The following is a 20,395-nucleotide window of genomic DNA, read 5'->3' on the forward strand; positions in this document are numbered from 1 at the left end:
CCGGAGATGGCAGCCATCATTGACTTCTTTGAAAATAGTTAAGATGCCAGCAGTGGGGGGTGGGTAATAAGAGGTTGGGGAGTTGGGAAGTGGGAGGCAGGACGGTGGGGTGTCAGATATTTATTTGTTTCAATTATTTGCATTCCTGTTTACTTGCTTTTTATGGTTGTGTTTGATATATATATATATAAATGTATATATATATATATATAAATGCCTCACTAAAGTATTTTTCTAAAAAAAAGTAAACATGGCTGTAGGGTGATCAAGGCTGGGAAATAAATATCCAAGGGTATTGATTATTTAGGAAGGATAGACAAAATGGGTTAGGATGGTGTTTCTAGTAAAGGATGAAATCAGTGCAATCGTGAGAAAGGATATTGGCTCAGTACATCTAGATATAGAATCAGTGGTGAAAATATTTGTAGGAGTTGGTCCATAGGCCTCCAAACAGTAGCAGTAAGATAGGGCCTGGCATTAAACTGGAAATTAGAGATGCATGTAATAAGTGTGCCACAGAGGTGGCTTTAATTGACATATAGACAGGGAAAACCACATTAGGAATAATACTGTAGCAGATGAATTCCTGGAGTGTGTAAGAGGTGGCTTTTGGACCAATTTGTTGAGGAACCAGCTAGGGATCCAGCAATACAAGAATTGGTATTGTACAATGAAAAGGGGCTAATTGTTAATCTTGTTGTGTGGGGTCCTTTAGGGAAGAATGACCATAACATGATCGAATTCTCCATTGGGATTGAATGTGAAGTAGTCCAACTCAAAACTCAGGTCCTAAATCTCAACAAAGGAAATTATGAAATGTTGATGGTTGAGTTGGATGCAATAGATTGGGTAACTTCATTGAAAGACATGATGGTGATAGGCAATGTCTAATATTTATGAAACAAATGCTTGGATTGCAACAGTTATACTTTCCTTTCTGGAGCAAAAACACAACAGGCACATTGGCTAATATGTTGATAGTCTTATATCCAAAGAAGAGTCATATGAAGTTGCTGGAAAAAGTAGCAAGTCTGAGGATTGCGGGCAGTTTAAAATTCAGCAGAGAACCAGGAAATTGATTCAGAGGGAAAAAATAGAGTATGAGAGTCACTTGTAAGAACATAAAAGTGGACTGTAAAAGCTTTGATAAGTACGTGAAAAAAAGTGAAAACAAATGTAGGTTCTTGCAGTCCAAAATGGGAGTTAATAATGGATAACAAGGAAATGTCAGAGTAATTAAAAAATTACTTTAGTTCCATCTTCAGAGGAAGACACAAATAACTTACCAGAAATGCTAGCGAAGTGAAAAGGAGGAATTGAAGAAAATTAGTATTTGTAAAAATATAGGGCTCGTTAACTTAATGGCACTAAATTGTAACAGGATTGGAGTACAGGATCAAGGATATCTTATTGTAGCTGTACAGGGTCTGTTGAGACCACACTTGGAATTGTGTGCAGTTTTTGTCTGCTTACCAAAGAAAATATATATTTGCCACAGAGGGAGTGCAGCAGAGGTTCACCAGACTGATTCCTTGGATGACAGAATTGTTGTACGAGATGACATTAGTGAATACAAGCCTAGTTGAGCCAGAGTTTGGAAGAATGGGAAAGGATCTCTTTGAAATGTATAAAATTCTGACAGTGCTGGACAAACTGAACGCAGGGATGTTTTGCCTTGCTGGGGGTGTCGAGAACAATACTCAGAGGGCGATTAACTGGAATTTTCTACCATATAAGGCTGTGGAGGCCAAATCACTGAATGTATTTAATAGATAGATTTCAAGACACAAAAGGTGTCATGAGGTATGGGGACAGAATGGAAGTATGGCATTGCGATTTAGGATCAGGCTCAATGCTATTTTCTATGTTTCTATGATGAATTAATGATTTGAAGCTTTAATTTTCCTACTTGGGGGTGGCTCAGTGGCGCAGTGGTTAGCACTGCTGCATCACGGCATTGAGGACCCGGGTTCGATCCCAACCCCGGATCATTGTGTGTGGAGTTTGCATATTCTCCCCCATGTCTGCATGGGTTTCACTCCTACAACCTAAAGATATGCTTGGTAGATGGATTGACCATCAGCGTTAAAGAATAAATGTGAGTTTAGCACATTTTTGGGCCCCAGTTTCTGATGCAAATTTACATCCATTTTGCATTGTAGTCCGATGAAATTCACAGGAAATTTGAGCAGAGCTTGACAATGGCAAATTAATTAATTGATTAATTCATTAATTGTCATTTAGGGTTTTATTCAAGGAGATAAATTCTAATCCATTGTTCAGTGGACTATTAAATTACAGGCAGTAAAACCAGGAATGCCCCCCAAATGTGATTTTATAAAGTAGATTGAACATGATAAACTATCCATGGCGATGAAGATCAAGAAACCAAGAGCTTGCAGCTGTAATTCAACTGTACATTTGGTAATTTTCCTCCTCAAGGGAGAGAAATTCTGTCAAGATGACGTATTCAACAGCCCTTGGTTTGGGCAGGTGGGAAATAAAGGAAGTAAACATTGTAAGCCTGATTCCCAATCCACGTTATTTTTATTAGGTTCAATGGGCTCTCAGGAAGTGGGTCATTTTAATAAGAGTGCCAGTATTTCAAAATTAAAATGTTTCAAAAATATTTATTTGCAGAAGATTTGATCTTGACAGAAGGCAGTTAAGCCCCGAGTGAGGTATTTGAGCCCAATTTAAGATTCAACATTTTAAACAAATTAACACAGCATTAACTGCTTGTAAACAAACATATTAATTTCACTTGACTTTCTTTAGACATCATTTCTGTGATGAATAGCACCATCTCACCTAATGAACAAACAATTCAAACCTTCATTAACAAGAGAAAATTAAGTGATATAGGAGTAACTAGAAAAACATTTGTCTCTTCTGGATCCTTACAAATGACCCTTTGTATTTAATGCTGCCTTTAAAAGAAAACTTATAGGATTAATTTCCTTCATGCACAAAAAGGAACAAATTGCAGAAATTACAACTAAAACGTTTTAAAGAGTTGGGAAAATGGTGAGAGTGAGGGAGGACTTGATAATTGGCTCTTGGATCCTTAAGAAATTTATTTTGTTCATTTTAAAAATATATTATTTTGGAATAGCCCTGCTACACTAAACGATGCAATTTTAAATCTAAATAATCCATTGCATAACACGTGAGTCAGAGAGGTCTGCAGTGTTTAATGACAGCCAGTCAGGGTGGCTTATTAATGTTAAGGGTAGCCGCGTCATTGAGGATTGAGATTCTTTGCACTCAGCTCCAGAGGACCTTCCAAACCAATGTCCTAATGGGTAGGATGCGCCTATCTAGCTTATTAGTGCTTAACTGCAGCAGCGCACCTTGTAAACTTGGAAGTCTCTGAATCTCGGCACCATCTGAACCAAGATAGTGCAGCATGTCCCCACAGGAAATTAATATGTTCTCCGTGTTGGACAGAGGGAGACTCTACCAATTGAGATTTCTCAGTCATTTTGGTGTGGATTTTCGAAAGCATTAATGAAGGGTTTTCACACATTAAACATCACCTGAAGACAATGGGAGAAAAATAATCATCGTCTAACTGTTGCATAACAATACTGCAAAGCTTCTAATTTCACCCCCTATCAGGGCCAACTAATCATATATTTAATAATCAAAATAATAACTCAAAAACATATTTGGTCAACTGTCAAAAAGCATTCTGGTATTCACTGTGGTCAATTCTTCACACAGCTTAAATGTGAAATATGGTTGGTTACTGCACCAAACTAGAAAAATCGCACTTTGTATTGGATTAGCTGATTTTGCCTTCGGTAGTGTCAGGAAATGATAAATTCTAGTACACATATTGGTGAGGGGAATGGAAGAAAATCAGTGATCTTCATTGGGTTGGCACTGTTATTGGAGAATGTACACACATGTCTAATAGTCTGCAAACATTCCATTTACGTTCATGCAGAAACATAGAAAATAGAAGCAGGAGGAGGCCATTCAGCCCTTCGCCGTTCATTATGATCATGGCTGATCATCAAGTTCAATACCCTGATCCTACCTTCCCCCCGCCCCCATATCCCTTTAATAAAGGTTCCCACTTCACCCAGAATACCAAAGAACTTTGGTGGTAAGAACAACACTTCTTTCTACTATCAATGGCAACAAGTCAGTAATCTCTTGCTGCTCACAATTGTGATGGGTGAGTAACAAAATGAATACATTCCATTCTGACATTGATTAACTATTTGAAGAATGCAATATTGCTATATTCTAGTAAATCAAAAAAATAAAACTTTAAAATTTGTGTATATGGACAAGGAAAAGGTTTAATAACCGATCACTTATTTCTTGTTAGGGACAGAAATAATTATAAGGTAGTACATATTGAACAGGATATATCAATTAAACATAGCTATTGATTCAATTTGGCACCAGACTATGAATATTAAATAACTTGATGTTCTCAATTATTTCACTTCCATTATAAGCTGTAGATATTTCTTCAGTCTCTGCGATGGTCCATTATCATTTCATGCTAGGAAAACCATTTTGGAATTGGTCATAGGCGAGTTGTTGGATAAAGGTACTCCAGTGACTGCAATAAAATTATTTTATAATAGACCATCTATGATCTTTCTTCTAGCAAGTGAAGATTTCAGATTTGCAGCCTGCACAAAAAAAGAAAAAAACACCTTTAAACAGATTTAAAGCTGTGCACATAGACATGTAGTACGATAATATTAAACAACCATACCTGAAAATCACTGACAGAAACTTCTATCTATCTGTCATCCCCTAATATGTTCACTATGTATGGGTCAGTGTTCCGTCTCTCTGCCATTCTGTCAGATTCCCTTTCAACCAGACCCCTCTGAAGTAAAAATAAGCACCTGAAAATAGTTTTCCTGTCAGTTAATTTCAACAAAGCTTCAAAGGTTCCCACATCAGATTGTTTGAGTAATTTAGAAAAATAAACTTGATTTGTAACTGCAAGAGTCTGAGAAAAGATATGCCTCAATTAACAGAAATTTAGAATACCCTGAAATTCTACACATTTCCAAGGCTAAGACCTCCAAGTAAGAACTAATTAAGAAATTCATAAACACAGAAGGCCATTGTATAGATAGGTCAAAGCATGCTATAGCAAAATATGTAAGCATTATGTTAAACACCTGAATTTCAGCATGTTTTACACTAGTGTACATAATGGACTGACTAAAATTATGAAGTTAGTCCAAAAATTTAGCAATATTTTAAGCGGTCATATTTCTTCATGTGATGATTTTGTTGGTAGCTTTGTTCCCATTGCCAATGCCTCCAGAATTCTGAATTGTTGCCCTTTCATAAAAGTGAAATGTGTGTCAATCAAGTGAATGTATGCCATTTGAATTTGCAACATACAGAGAATGAAAACTGAAATAAAATGGGCATGAAAAACATGCAGATATTTCACTTTTATATTAACAGTTAATACCTGTACATTGTTTATGGAGGAAACATAGCTGGGCTGATGTACAGCTGGAGATGTTATGGTTCCTCAGGCGATGCAATGGAATAGCAGCTGAACAATATAAATTCTGTTTTTGTTAAGAGGCACTCAGTGATGTTTTGATTGCATAATAAAGCCTGCCCAATGCTCAAAACGTCACTTTAATTTCCCTTTCCATGTGTTCTGGAGATACCAAACATTTTATTTTTTTTCTCTTTTGTTCATTTTACTGCCTTTTTACTTGGTGACCAATGTAGGACACCAGTAAGGCAAGAAATCCCTTCAGAGCTGCAAGGTCGTCAGTGGCTGCAAGTAGCAAATAAGCAGGAGTTGGTTTGGTTGAACAAAAGAACCATTTAAAAGTTGGTTCCCTCCTCAGCACTGAGAAAATCTTTTCATGATGTCCGACTTATGCAAAATACCCGATAATGAAGGAATTGATGGGAGAAGTAACCACAGAATAATGGACTGGTTTTTAGTGATGGTGGGTGTGGAGCTGACAAGAAGGAACATGGAAACTCAGGACTTTCTGTTGAATGAGGCCTGATTTGGACAGTTAGTTGGTCTCAATTACAAAGCATTACACAGGAAAAAGGCACAGGTATATGTCACAGGAACATGCCACATAGCCCAATTGGTTTATGGCAGTGTTTACACTCCACTCCAGCCTCCCCCCTATTGTCTCATCTAAATCTACCATCATATCTATTCTTTTTCTTAATAAAAAACAGAAAATGCAGTCTGGCAGCATCAGTGGACTGCTCAGATGCTGCCAGACCTATTTCCCAGCATTTTCTGTTTTTGTTTCATATTTCCAGTATCCACAGTATTTTGTTATTATTCCCTTTTTCATCTGCTTTAACCATTCTGTGGTTGAAAAGTAAGGAAGTAGGAGGTATAATTCAGGTAAATCGATAGTTATTGACTGTGGTAGGCAAACTTAAACAGGAACAGTGTGACTGAAAGAGCATGACAGCAGAGTTGGAGGAAGAATGTACCACCCTCACAGTAAGTGTACACTTACACGAAACTTTGAATACATCACTAGATCTTGTATGGTGTTGCTCATGGCGATTCAGAGAAAATGTTGTTGAATAACACAAGGCCCTTCGTTTCTATGTTCCCTTTTCACTTATTTTCAAATTGCAGCTTTGAGTGGAACAATAAAGTGTGATGGTGTAATTTTGATGTAGGGTTTTCGCACATATATAATATAGAGAGAGAGAGAGATTAAGTAGAAAGAACGAGATACACACATTTACATATATATATATATATAGATGTGTACATATGTAATTTATATGGACAGATTTTATTTATTTGTGATCAGTTGAGTAACATGCTGTTGTGCCTCTAGGGTCAGAGTTTAACCTAGATTTGTTCTTTGTAGGAAGACAATGATATTTCAGTAGAAAGAAATCGTTGTTCCAAGCATCTCCTCTATTGGCAAGACACTACCAAGACAAAGTACTTAACTGTGTGCTTCTCCCACAGTTAATAACACTCCTGACCATATCAAGTTCTGAATTTAGTTAATACTCTTGGCCTCAGGCAGAAGGTTGTGGGTTCAAATCACTAGATTTTAGCACACAATCTAGGTGGATACTTCACTACAGTATGGAAGATATACTCAACAGAGTTAGGTAGCCTCAATTATAAAGCATTACAAAGGATATAGGGCACAGGAACAGACCACACAGCCCAACTGGTGTATGTGTTAACGCTCCACTCTAGCCTCCCCCATATTGTCTCAACTAAATCTACCATATTAATTATCTTTCAGTGCGTTTTCAGAGCAGAATGATGGAACAGATTATCTGCTCCTTTATCTTATTGTTTACAGATTTGCTCCTATGTTTACCTATAAGTAAAAGATTTATGCCTAGGAGGCATTCTGCCCTCTACTGCCTGATAAGGATTGAAGCAGCCTAATCCTGCTTTGCGGCTCTTGATCTGTAGCACTGTAGATTATAGCACTTCATGTACATAATTAAGTATTTTTTGATATGTGATGAGAGCTTCCATTTTTATCATCTTTTCATTATGTTCTCGACCCTCACCACCTTCTTCTGGGTGAAAGTATTTCACTGCAAATCCCCTTTAAAACTTCTGCCAATTACTTTAACCCAATGCCCCTGGTTATTGACCTTTCTCTATAAGGAAAATTGGTATTTCATATCCACTGTATATAGACTGCTCAATTTTCTACAGCTCAATTAAATATCCTCTCAGCCTCATGTTCCAAAGAAAACATTCCCCACTTATCCAATCTGACCTCATTGCTAAAATTCTCCCATCCTGGCAACATACTCACAAAGCTTCTCTGAAACCTGTCCTGTGTGATCACATCCTTCCTGTAATGCTGCTAACATAATTGTATGCTAAATTGTAGCCGTGGTGTAACTAGTCTTTTATATATATTGAGCATAATATCACTGCGCTTACATTCTACTGGCTATAAAGGAAAATATCACTTTATCTATTTGTGGACCTGCATTCGAAGATCCCTCTGTTCCACTTCTTAATACCCATTGTGTATTTCCTAGTCTATATTGCACAGCACCCCCCCCGCCCCCCCCCCCCCCCCCCCCTACCCCAACACATTATAATCACACATAGATATCCTCCTGAAGTCTATGCTGTGTCTCCTCACTATCAACCAAATGGCCAAACTTTGTATGGCCCCTATACCAGCCTAAATCACGGATATATACCACAAAAAACAAGGGACCGAGACCCAGTGGAACCCCACTGGAAACAGTATTCCATGCAGGACCTTGTCAGAACACTTGCTAAAATCCATAACATGCTCGCCTCATTGACCCTCCTTGTTACCTCCTCAAAAAAAGTGATAATAATAATGACATTTCAAAAGTCAGCTCTGAGGATGCTTTGAAAGGTATTATGTAAATACAAGCTCTTTCTTTAAATAAATGTCATGCATTAACAGATGCAAGGAAGTGAAACTGTAAATGACACAATAGATCTTTTATAGTATGCATTCCATGTTGTTCCCTGTCATCAGTTACTTTGGTCAGCAATTGTTTTAAGGTTTCCTTTCCCATTTCGTCTCAGCACCAAATACATTGTCCTACATGCCCTTCCTTCACCCTGCAGCACGTGAAAACAGATTTCCCACTCTAACACGTACTTTTGACGGACTCCTTCTATCAATCAACCAAATCTCATCTCCTAAATACGGCTTCCTGCCATTTGCTGAACTTTCTCTTTGGTTCTACTGAAATTTAACGATGCCAGTACTAAGAGTGGTCTCTCTTTAAAAATAAAATATATGTATATATAAATAACCCAGACATACTTGAAAGAAAACTTCCAGAATAATAGTGAATTTTCTCATTTCCTATTCTTTAAAGGCCATCAACAAAACTTTTAAATACATTCATCGCTTATAAAAGCTCAAAACAATGCTAGATTTAACTCATGCAAGCAAGAACACATGATGAACACACAATTTCTAAATCTCTCTTTGCAGCCTCCAATTCTTCTTGAGGATTTCCCTTCTGTCGTTTTCTTCTTTCTCGCATCAACTTAATATGTTTCTGGATCCGTTCCTGCAGTTCTTTATCTTTAGCAGCTCTGCAGAAAAAAATAAGTCAAGATTAAAATTTAATAAGAAACGTTTCACTCGGTTCTTGAAACTGTGCAGACAATAAGAATTAATTCTCACACTTTCAGAAGTAAAAATCCCCAAATTGCTAATAAATGTAATAGAAGGGGTGGCACGGTGGCACAGTGGTTAGCGCTGCTGCCTCACGGCACTAAGGACCTGTGTTCGATCCCTGCGGTCACTGACTGTGTGGAGTTTGCACATTCTCCCTGTGTCTGCATGGGTCTCACCCCCACAACCCAAAGATGTGCAGGGTAAGTGAATTGGCCACACTAAATTGCCCCTTAATTGGAAAAGAAAACACATTGGGTACTCTAAATTTAAAAAAAAAATGAATGTAATAGAAGTTAAAGTGGAAAGTTAGTGTCTGACAAAAAACATAACTATTTCATCAATCTGCTAACAATATTATCAATTTCTTAAGAACGTGGCACATTAATATTGTAGACGACAGAATAGTGATGCATCGTGTTAAAAAAATGTCGAACATACACTGAACCTTTCTTAACACTGAAGTAAATACACAATACAAGGCGTTATCCTAAACATGCATTGTGCTTTCTTTTGAAATTTGTTCACCCGCAAAACATTTAAAAAATATATTTAGAGTACCCCATTCTTTTTTTTCCAAGGGGCAATTTAATGTGGCCAATCCACCTACCTTGCACAGCTTTGGGTTTGTGGGGGTGAGACCTATGCAGACACTGAGAGAATGTGCAAACCCCACACGGACAGTGACTCGGGGCTGGGACTAAACCCGGGTCCTCGGTGCCGTCAGGCAGCAATGCTAACCACTGTACCAGTGTGCCGCTCTTTCTCCAGTAAAACCACAGGAATAAATAATGTTTCCACAAACAAAGAGAAAATAACATTCAATTAAAACTAAAGGGAGGTGTCAATGGAAAGTGTCCTCAATTAAAGTACAGAAACACATGCTGATTTCTACAGGAATTCTAGGAACTCATCATTCTTTTCCTCATGTACAATTTGACATCTCCCTTTTTCCAAGGCTATCTTGGTGTGAGCCTAACACTAACAACCTGACAACTCTCTCCAGGAGATATTGAAAAGCACACTTAGTGCAGTCCAAACATCAGAACAATTGTTCCAGCATGTCAAAAGTCAGCTCAGTAGGATTTCTATCTCTTATGTATTGTTGCAGACTTTACTTTCAAAGAGGTATTTTCTTTTCCTGTGATATGTTCTTTTTAAGAGGGTCATATAGCAGTGCTAATTTCAGTATTGTGGCAAAACATTACTCAAAAGTTAGTGAGCCAGAAAACAGCACATCTGTCTGGCAGCAACAAAAGTAACTACAAATAAATCCTGGTAAAGTCCTGGTGAACATAATTGCATACATTAACAAAAACACTTATTTGCAATTGATTCAAACATTGTATGTTTAAAATCTACATAGGTCCGAGCTAGGTACGGCTCAGCTTTAGTGTTTAGGTATCATATTTACACATACAGCAAAAGAAAAGAAAATAACTGTCACATGGGTTAGATTTACAAACATAATTAATTGTATCTTGAAATGAAATCCAATTCCCTCACATGGTACAGGTGGACAAATACTAAATTATTTACTCATTATGCTTTGAATTAGTAAATGAATAAGTGTACTTGATGCAAAAGTTATCAATTTGCTTACTTGACTGCCACTAAAGACATCAGGTGGGATTTTCCTGCCCCCACCCCCACAGCCTGTTTTTCCGGTGGCAGATGCGGATCTTCTGATCCTGCTGAGTCTATGGCGTTTTCCGTGGCTCATCCAGTGGGACCGGAAGATCCGCCCGGCAAGAAGGGCCAGCAAAACCCACCCATAAATTTCACTATGCATGAAAACCAGACAAATTTACACTTCAACTAAAGTTTCAAGTTTTATTTTGTTCCCTCACTGTTCTTGAACACCATAATGTTTCATTAACAAACATGGACAAGGAAACTTCCTGATTACTGCCTACCGCCCTCCCTCAGCTGGTGAATCAATACTCTTCAATGATGAACGTCATCATTGTAGCCAGCTGTCCCTCGATACGAGGAAGATGTCGACTCAGGGTTGCAGGTTTTTTTGCCATGGGTCTTCATGTGACTGAGCAGGCCAATTCTCCAGCCACATATCTTTGGACACATGCGGTACGACATCCATCCCATGAGGTAGTGGGATCCAGAGTGTAGGATCTGTTTCCTTTTCTTTCCTTCTTTGCCACCACTTGTCTCATCATTCAGATGTTGGCACTCAAGTGTGACACAGCCTGATGGATAAGGTATTACCATTCTGAACGATTGGTAACAAGCTCATCTCATTCATTAAGGTCAATTCTGCCTCATTTCAAGGAGAGCTTTAGAGTGTCTTTGTAGTGTTTTCTGTGTTCTCTCCTGAAACATTGGCCATCTGGAAATTGAGAGAACAGACCCTGGCAGGGGAGGGGTTTTGTATCATCAGTATACAGTGGCCAGTCTATCGGAGTCAATGTTTCATGAGTTTTGCTTGAATGTTTGTGGAGCAAATTTCAAGCAGAACTGTACCATTTGTTTGACAATCCTCCCATTGAATCTTGAGGATATGATGGAGGTATGGTGGAATTTCCTTCCTGCTCTTATGTATCACACATATTAGTCCAGGTCTCACTGCTGTACAGGAGCATGGTAATGACAACTGTTCTGTACACGAGGGCTTCAGTTGACATATGGAGATCTTTGTTGCCAAACACTCACTGCCTTAGTTTGTAGAAGGCTGGATGTTATGCATCAGAGCGTATATCCCTGCTGGTGAAGCATCACGTGATGTGTAGTGACGTCAGCAGAGTCTTTGCAGGGGCTTTCAGTTCTCCATCTTAGAGCAACATCTCTTAATAAAACCTCTCATCATATTTGAAATAATCCAGAGTGTGGACACCTCTGTACCTTTTCGCTTTGCAGCTAATATCAAGATATAACAAAACCGGCGATGTGGATTGAGGCAAGAAAACAAATTGCTAGAAGAAATTAATTGACAAAAATAATGGAGACGGGGTCAAGAGCAGTGAAAGAGTCTCGAGACCGGCCTCTCGCACAGCCACTGGTGCTGAAAGTTTAAAATAAAAATCAACTAAATCCATGAGTAAAGAAGAATGACAGTTCGCCAAACTCGCTTTCTGTTCAAATATGGGCTACAGGGACGTGGCAAAGTGAAATGGGTTGTAGGCAATGGAAATTCGGAAGTCTTCTGACTCTGTACAGATGTCAAACCACAGTCAGATAAAAGAAAATAAACTGTGAGTAGCTTTGTGGATCATTTGAGCCATACATCAAAAGAATCGGAAGGGAGGAAGTTGGTTGAAGTAAAGACCCTAGGAGCCTGGATCGGAATGGCGGGAAAAAATAGGCACCATGGATGCATTTGATGAAGACTGTGAGACATGGAGCTCATCTGAGGAAAGATTCCGATTATATCTCATAGCAAATCAAACACCAGAGGACCGAAAGGTCACAACATTTCTCAGTTTGGTAGAACGGAAAACTTCTATGCTGCTGCAAAATTGAGTTCACCCTGCAAAACCGGAAGAAAAGACCGACATCGAAGTAATGAAATTTTTTGAAGGGCATTTCTTATCTAGACTATTGTTAATTGCAGAAAGGTTTTGGTTCCACCGCCTTGGTCAGGAAGAAGGTGAAAGTATTTTACAAGTCATAGCGACTTTAAGAATGTTAGCAAAATACAGCGAGTTTGGTGCAAAACTTGATGATACTCTTCGTGATAGGCTGGTTTGTGGACTCCTCAGTGAAGCTATTCAGAGGAAGCTGCTTACTATATGTGATTTAATTCTTAAGGTTGCTGTGGAAGTTGCCATATCTATGGAGCAAGCAATAAAAGAAGCATCACAGATATGGACTATAGCGAATATTCACAAAATGGATATCACAAGGAACAAGGCTTAACGATACAACCATGTCACCAATGTACACAGGTTGGACACTCTGCAGAGGAATGCTGGAGTAGGTAAACTAAATGCCAGAACTGTGGCAAAAAAGGCCATATTGCCACAGCATGCTGGACTCAGAAAACCTCTCCAACACCCAAGGATATTCAAGAAAAAAACCACATCTAAGCAAACTAACCATGTCTATGAATTAGTAGACAAAATTCAAAACTGCTCAGGAGGCAACATATTCAAGCTACTGCAGGAGCTTAAACTAGGTGCCTTGTCGATGTGAACGATCAACAACGCATTTGGGCATATCCAAAACACGATCACAAAATCAAAATAGAAGTGGATAAGAGTACAGCTGTATCGTTAATACTTGAGACAATTTATAATCAAAAGCTGAAGCACTTGCCTTTAAAATCTTCAAATCCTAAGAAGAGGTCAGAACATTAAAAGGATGTATTATGGTGGAAGTAGAAGCAATTATAAGATGACAAAGTTGCCTCTTCATGTTGTTCATGGAAGTTTTCCTGCTTTATTTGGTAAAGCATGGTTGAGAAAGATTAAACTCAACTGGGAGCAGTAAATCAACTTTGTGGATTCAAAGATCAACTTGCAACAATTTATGTCAACGTTCGAGAAGGTGTTTAAATATTCACTAGGTTCAATGACTAGAGTTGAAGTGCAGCTAAAAATTAAGCCAAACAGTACACCAAAATGTCTTGAATCTAGAACTGTACCATACGTCATTAGGCCAAAAGTCGAAGAAGTATTAGGAAGACTTTATACCAGTTGCTACAAGTGATTGGGCAATACCAATAGTTCTTGTATTGAAATGTAATGGCTCAATGAGAATATGTGGAGATTTTAAAACAACTATTAACCTAGTACCCTGTGCAGATCGTTATCCACTGCCACTGACTGAAGACTTGTTTGCTGGACTGTCTGCAGGGCAGAGATTCTGTAAAATTGATCTTTCACAGGCATATCTCCAGATAAATGCGGCTGAATAATCACAGCCACTACTGAACATTGTGATATACAAAGGTCTGTTTTGATACATAAGTCTTCCTTTTGGAATAACATCTGCCCCTGCTCTTTTCCAGAGGTCCATTGATCACATGCTAAGTGGGCTAAATGGGGTGCAATGTTATTTAGATGACATCCTCAACATCGGTTCAAATGAACAGGAACACTTGAAGAACTTGGAAGCTACTCTGAAGCATTTACAGAGCCATAATCTAAGAGTTAAAAAGGAAAAGTGCAACTTTTTCAAGACATCCATAAATGACCAGGGTCATATCATTGATAAAGATTGCTTACAAGGAGCCGAAGATTATCTTTAAAAATCAATTTAAAGTACCCAATTCTTTTTATTCCAATTTAACGTGGCTAATACATTTACCCTGCACATCTTTGGTTCGTGGGGGTGAGTCCCACGCAGACATGGGGAGAATGTGCAAACTCCACACAGATTGATCAATTATTAAGGTAAATTTGTGCCAAACTTAGCAACACAGTTGAAGCCTTTACACACTTTGTTATGGGCCAAACAGACATTGCACTGGTCAGAAGAACAGATGAATGCATACAATGAGGTAAACGATGCCGTACAGAAGTCAGAGTTGTTGGATCACTACAATGCCAAGCTGAAGTTACAACTTGCTTGCAATGCGTCACCCTATGGGGTTAGTGCAGTTGTCTCACACATAATACCTTGAGGAGCAAGACCAATGGCATTTGCTTCATGAACTCTGATTAACGCAGAAACTAATTATGCACAGCTACAGGAAGAGGCTATGCGCATCATTTTCGGGTAAAGAAGATTCCACCACTAACGTTATGGGCGTCATTTTACTCTTTTGACGGATCATTGACCCTTGATGACAATCTTTGGGCCATATAAAGGTATACCTTCTTTGGCAGCTAGTAGGTTACAATTGTTACCTCCAGTGCCCCCCTCCTATTTCTCATTTACATACTACCTTTTGATATCATCTGAAGGCACAGCATAAGGTTTCACATGTACACTGATGACACCCAGCTCTACCTCACTGTCACCTCCCTTGACTCCTCCATTGTTGCTGAATTCTCAGACTGCTTATCTGACATCCATTACTGGATGAGCAGAACTTTACTTCAATTAAATATTGGGAAGACTGAAGTCATCAGGCAGAATTCTCCCATGGTCCCGTTGATGGTTCAATGGCGGGTCGGAGGGGAGAAATTTGGCGGGAGAGCAAAACTTGGTTTCACACCGGCACGAATTTCCCACAGTATCTTCTGCTGGTGCTCGCCATGGCAGATCGTGAAACCCGTTAGAGGTCGGTGTAGAATTGATTTTCATCCCACTGATATTATGCAGATGAAGGCTCAACCAGAATCTTCCACCCATGTTCGATTTTCTTTTTTAAAAAAAAATATATTTTATTCAAGATTTTTTGGCCAAACATAACAGTACGTAGTGTTTCTTTTAAACAACAATAAAGCAATATAAATAACAGTGGCCAGTTTTAAACAAATAAATAAATAGTATATGAACAGAAACAAAAACAAAACTAAATGGCAACTGCCTTGTCAAAAATAAATACTCTCCAAAGATACAATCCAACAGTCCAATATACATTACCTAACACAAATGCCTGTACATATACAATAACATCCCTGAGAGTCCGTCCGATTCCTCCCCCCCACCCCCCTCCCCCCTGGGTTGCTGCTGTTGTCTTCTTCGTTTCCATTCCCTCTATCTTTTTGTGAGGTAGTCGACGAACGGTTGCCACCGCCTGGTGAACCCTTGAGCCGAACCCCTTAATACGAACTTAATCCGTTCTAACTTTATAGACCCTGCCATGTCGTTTATCCAGGTCTCCACACCCGGGGGTTTGGCTTCCTTCCACATTAACAATATCCTGCGCCGGGCTACTAGGGACGCAAAGGCCAAAACATCAGCCTCTCTCGCCTCCTGCACCCGGCTCTTCTGCAACCCACCTGAACCTCCCCATTATCATTGAGTTCCAAGTACCTTTCAATACACCCCCTCACCCTTAAACACCCCCCCTCATCTGCCAATAATCCCATGTCCATTCTCCAGGGTGGATGCTGTTCTTTTTCCTCCCCTATCTCCAGGTCCACCCAATGTGGAGCGTGATCCGAAATAGCTATAGCCGTGTACTCCGTCCCCGTCACCTTCGGGATCAGTGCCCTTCCCAAAACAAAAAAGTCTATTCGTGAATAAACTTTGTGGACATAGGAGAAAAACGAAAACTCCTTACTCCTAGGTCTACTAAATCTCCAGGGGTCTACTCCTCCCATCTGCTCCATAAAGTCCTTAAGCACCCTAGCTGCAGCCGGCCTCCTTCCGGTCCTGGACCTCGATCTGTCCAGCCCTGGGTCCAGCACCGTATTAAAATCTCCACCCATTACCAACTTCCCCACCTCTAGGTCCGGGATACGTCCTAACATACGCCTCATAAAGTTGGCATCATCCCAGTTCGGGGCATATACGTTCACTAAGACCACCGCCTCCCCTTGCAATTTGCCACTCACCATCACGTATCTGCCCCCACTTTCCGCCACTATGGTCTTTGCCTCAAACATTACCCGCTTCCCCACTAGTATAGCCATCCCCCTGTTTTTTGCGTCTAGCCCCGAATGAAACACCTGCCCCACCCATCCTTTGCGTAGTCTGACCTGGTCTATCAGTTTCAGATGCGTCTCCTGCAGCATAACCACATCTGCCTTAAGTTTCTTTAGGTGTGCGAGTACTCGTGCCCTCTTAATCGGCCCGTTCAGCCCTCTCACATTCCACATGATCAGCTGGGTTGGGGGGCTCTTTACCCACCCCCCTTGTCGACTAGCCATCTCCTTTTTCAATCCAGCTCCTCACCCAGTTCCCACGTAGCCGTATCTCCCCCCAACGGCGCACTCCCGCCCCGACCACCCCACCCCATACCAGCTCCCCCTTCTCCCCAGCAGCAGCAACCCAGTTAACCCCCCCCCCCCCCCCCCCCCCCGGCTAGATCCCTCACTAGCGTAACTGCACCCCCCATGTTGCTCCCAGAAGTCAGCAAACTCTGGCCGACCTCGGCTTCCCCCCGTGACCTCGGCTCCCACTGTGCGAGGCCCCCTCCTTCTTGCTTCCCTGTTCCCGCCATGATTACCATAGCGCGGGAACAAAGCCCGCGTTTCCCATTTGGCCCCACCCCTAATGGCCGGCGCCCCCAGCTCCTCATCCTCCCTCCCCCCCTCCCCCACGACATGGGGAAGTGAGAAAAGTTACCAGGTCGCAGGATTAACAACTTGGGAAATCATCTCTTCCCCCTTTTCCCCCCTTCACCCCACATATTCACCCCACCACTTTGTCCCAAACGTTCTTTTTCTAGCCCGCTTATTCCAGTTTCTCCTCGACAATAAATGTCCACGCCTCTTCTGCCGTTTCAAAGTAGTGGTGTTTCCCTTGATGTGTGACCCACAGTCTTGCCGGCTGCAGCATTCCAAATTTAACCTTCCTTTCGTGCAGCACCGCCTTGGCCCGATTAAAGCTCGCCCTCCTTCTCACCACCTACGCACTCCAATCTTGATATACGCGGATCACCGCGTTCTCCCACCTACTGCTCCTTTTCTTTGCCCATCTGAGGACCATCTTCTCTGTCCTTATATCGGAGAAATCTCACCACTATGGCTCGAGGAATTTCTCCAGCCCTCGGTCTTCGCGCCATAACTCGATAGGCTCCCTCCACCTCCAACGGGCCCGTCGGGGCCTCCGATCCCATTAACGAGTGCAGCATCGTGCTCACATATGCCCCGACGTCCGCCCCTTCTGCACCTTCGGGAAGACCAAGAATCCTTAAATTCTTCCTCCTCGCATTATTCTCCAGCACCTCCAGCCTTTCCACACACCTTTTATGTTGTGCCTCGTGCATCTCTGTCTTCACCACCAGGCCCTGTATGTCGTCCTCATTCTCAGCAGCCTTTGCCTTCACGACCCGAAGCTCCTGCTCCTGTGTCTTTTGCTCCTCCTTTAGCCCTTCAATCGCCTGTAATATCGGGGCCAACAGCTCCTTCTTCATCTCCTTTTTAAGTTCTTCCACGCAACGCCGCAGGAACTCTTGTTGGTCAGGGCCCCATATTAAACTGCCTCCTTCCGACGCCATCTTGCTTTGTGCCTGCCTTCCTGGCCGCTGCTCTAGAGGATCCACCGCAATCCGGCCACTTTCCTCTCCTTTTTCCATCCGTGTCCAGGGGGGATTCCCTTCTGGTTTACCGCACAGTGTTTTTAGCCGTTAAAATTGCCGTTGGGGCTCCTTTTAAGAGCCCAAAAGTCTTTTCCACCGGGAGATGCCGAAACATGCGACTTAGCTGGTCATCGCCGCACCCAGAAGTCCCACGTCCGATTTTCAGTGACACCAGTGAGAAATGTAGCCACCTAAAATGGCTGATTCCCTATTAATTTGGCCAAAACCCGATTTAAAATGGCTAATCGAAAAGGCTGATGGGAAAAGCAGCCAACAGGACACAAACGGACAGCTGCAGACAGAATAGAGTATTCGGCTCTGGGGAAGTCGGCCCAGATCGATACTCAAGACCATTAGCAGCACATCAACCCAGACATCTGCAGTTTAATCGGCTATACTCGGGAACAATTGCAACATATTAGCAATTGAATGCCGGGCCAGACCTGTCGGCGCCTGCAGTGGCCGAAACAAAGACAGGTGAACGACCACCCCCCGATCGAGGAATCGCCCCGTTATTGGATATATCGAACCCAGTGATTGGGAACAAGTCCAATCACTTGGGACTCAGGGTCAAGGGCCGCCCCGAGAGGCGGGAAGCCCCGGGACCCTATAAAGTGAGGGGCCAAGTTCAGATTGCTCGCTCTCTCCCTTCCTCTCCTGCTCGAGGCCTTCGCAAGAACATCCACCAGAAACAGTAAGTTTGACTCCAGCGATCGCTACCCGATAAAGACTTCTAGCCATCGACCCGTATCAGCCTTTTTGAATCCCGTGGGCCAGATCCGATTCGATAAGCCATTCGTTTCCCTGACCTGGTGGGCCCTTCCTAAAGTTAAGTATTGGCCAGTAGTGGTAGGTTTCCATATAGATAGTAGGATTATTGGATAAGCATTACCTGTTGTATATAATAAATGACCGTTGATTTCAATCTTACTGAGCGGTGTGCTTATTAATCATAACTCGAGCTTGAACCACGTGGCGGTATCAGAAAGATACCTGGCGACTCGTGAGCAAAGGTGACATAATCAGAGCTAATAAACTAAGGCTAAAAAGAGCAACAGAAAACACGTTGGTGAAAAACACATCTGGAACAACGTGGCATACAGATCTCGGGCGCACCTGAACAATGCCTGGGGCGACTCCGGATTCAGAATGGAAGCCGCCAGCAACCCTGGACCCCGGAACATGACAGCAGTAGTTGGGGGAGCATCTACAGATTCAGTGTCATCAAGGGGGTCCATCTTCCGGCCTCAGAGTGCTTCTGGAGATCCACCTTCTTTCTTCAATAATGGGTCAGTGATATTGGGCACCTCTACAATATGGATACAATGGCAGACTGGGTGCCATCAGGCCTGATCCATTATGGAATACAATGCAAAAACATAGTTGTATAGTGAGGCCAAGGCCAGCAGATATGGCGTGGCTTCCCGCCAGCCTCTACAGCAGGAAACTCTCCACGTTTCTGCCCCCGCCACCGGACCAGGTACCAACAAGGAGAATTGCACCCATTATTTTTGGTCCCAACTCCAAACTCAGTTTCCCAGCTACCAACTCCATCCCTCTTCCTGACAGCGGTCTGCAATTAAGGCAATCTGTTCGCAAACCTGGTGTCATATTTGATCCCGAGATGAGCTTTTGACTTCATATTTGTGCCATCACTAAGACCACCTATTTCCATTCCTATAATATCGCTCAACTTCATCCCTGTCTGAGCTCATCTGATGTTTAAACCCTCATCCATGCCTCCATTATCCCTCGCTTGACTATCCCAATGTACTCCAGGCTGGTCTCCCACATTCTCCAGAAACTTGTTGTCAAAGCAAATCCCATTCTCCTATGACCCCCTGTGCTCGCTGAACCACATTGTCTCATGATCAGGCAACACCTTGATTTTTAAATTCTCATTCTTGTTTTTAAATACCTCCATGGCCTTGCCTTTCCCTATCTCTGCAATCTCCTCCCAACTCCACAACCCTCGGGATATTTGGACTCCTCTAATTTGGGCGATTAACCATTTATAATTGCTCCACCATCAGTGGCCATACCTTCAGTTGCCTAGGTCCAAACTCTTGAATTCCCTCTCTCCACCTCACTTTCCTCCTTTAAGACACTTTGTAAAATCGGCCTCTTTGACCAAGCTTTTGATCAT

At 41.6% G+C, this 20,395-nt stretch overlaps 1 protein-coding gene across 3 annotated transcripts in view; it reads right to left on the reverse strand.

The window, feature by feature from the left end:
- Positions 1 to 2,610: 2,610 nt before the first annotated feature.
- The window catches only part of LOC140393105 (leucine-rich repeat-containing protein 27-like), a 142,082-nt gene continuing 124,297 nt past the window's right edge, over positions 2,611 to 20,395 (reverse strand). For 2 of the 3 annotated variants that reach the window (XM_072479147.1, XM_072479148.1), the window contains 3 exons: positions 15,274 to 15,420; positions 8,947 to 9,073; positions 2,611 to 4,655 (listed from right to left, as the gene is read on the reverse strand). In XM_072479147.1, the coding sequence (XP_072335248.1) occupies positions 4,599 to 4,655; positions 8,947 to 9,073; positions 15,274 to 15,420 (331 nt within the window). In that variant the 3' untranslated portion in view covers positions 2,611 to 4,598. The remainder of the gene's footprint in view (positions 4,656 to 8,946; positions 9,074 to 15,273; positions 15,421 to 20,395) is intronic. The other variant, XM_072479149.1, reaches the window with a different exon arrangement.

Source organism: Scyliorhinus torazame, chromosome 16, assembly GCF_047496885.1.
Source record: "Scyliorhinus torazame isolate Kashiwa2021f chromosome 16, sScyTor2.1, whole genome shotgun sequence".
Lineage (NCBI taxonomy): Eukaryota > Metazoa > Chordata > Chondrichthyes > Carcharhiniformes > Scyliorhinidae > Scyliorhinus > Scyliorhinus torazame.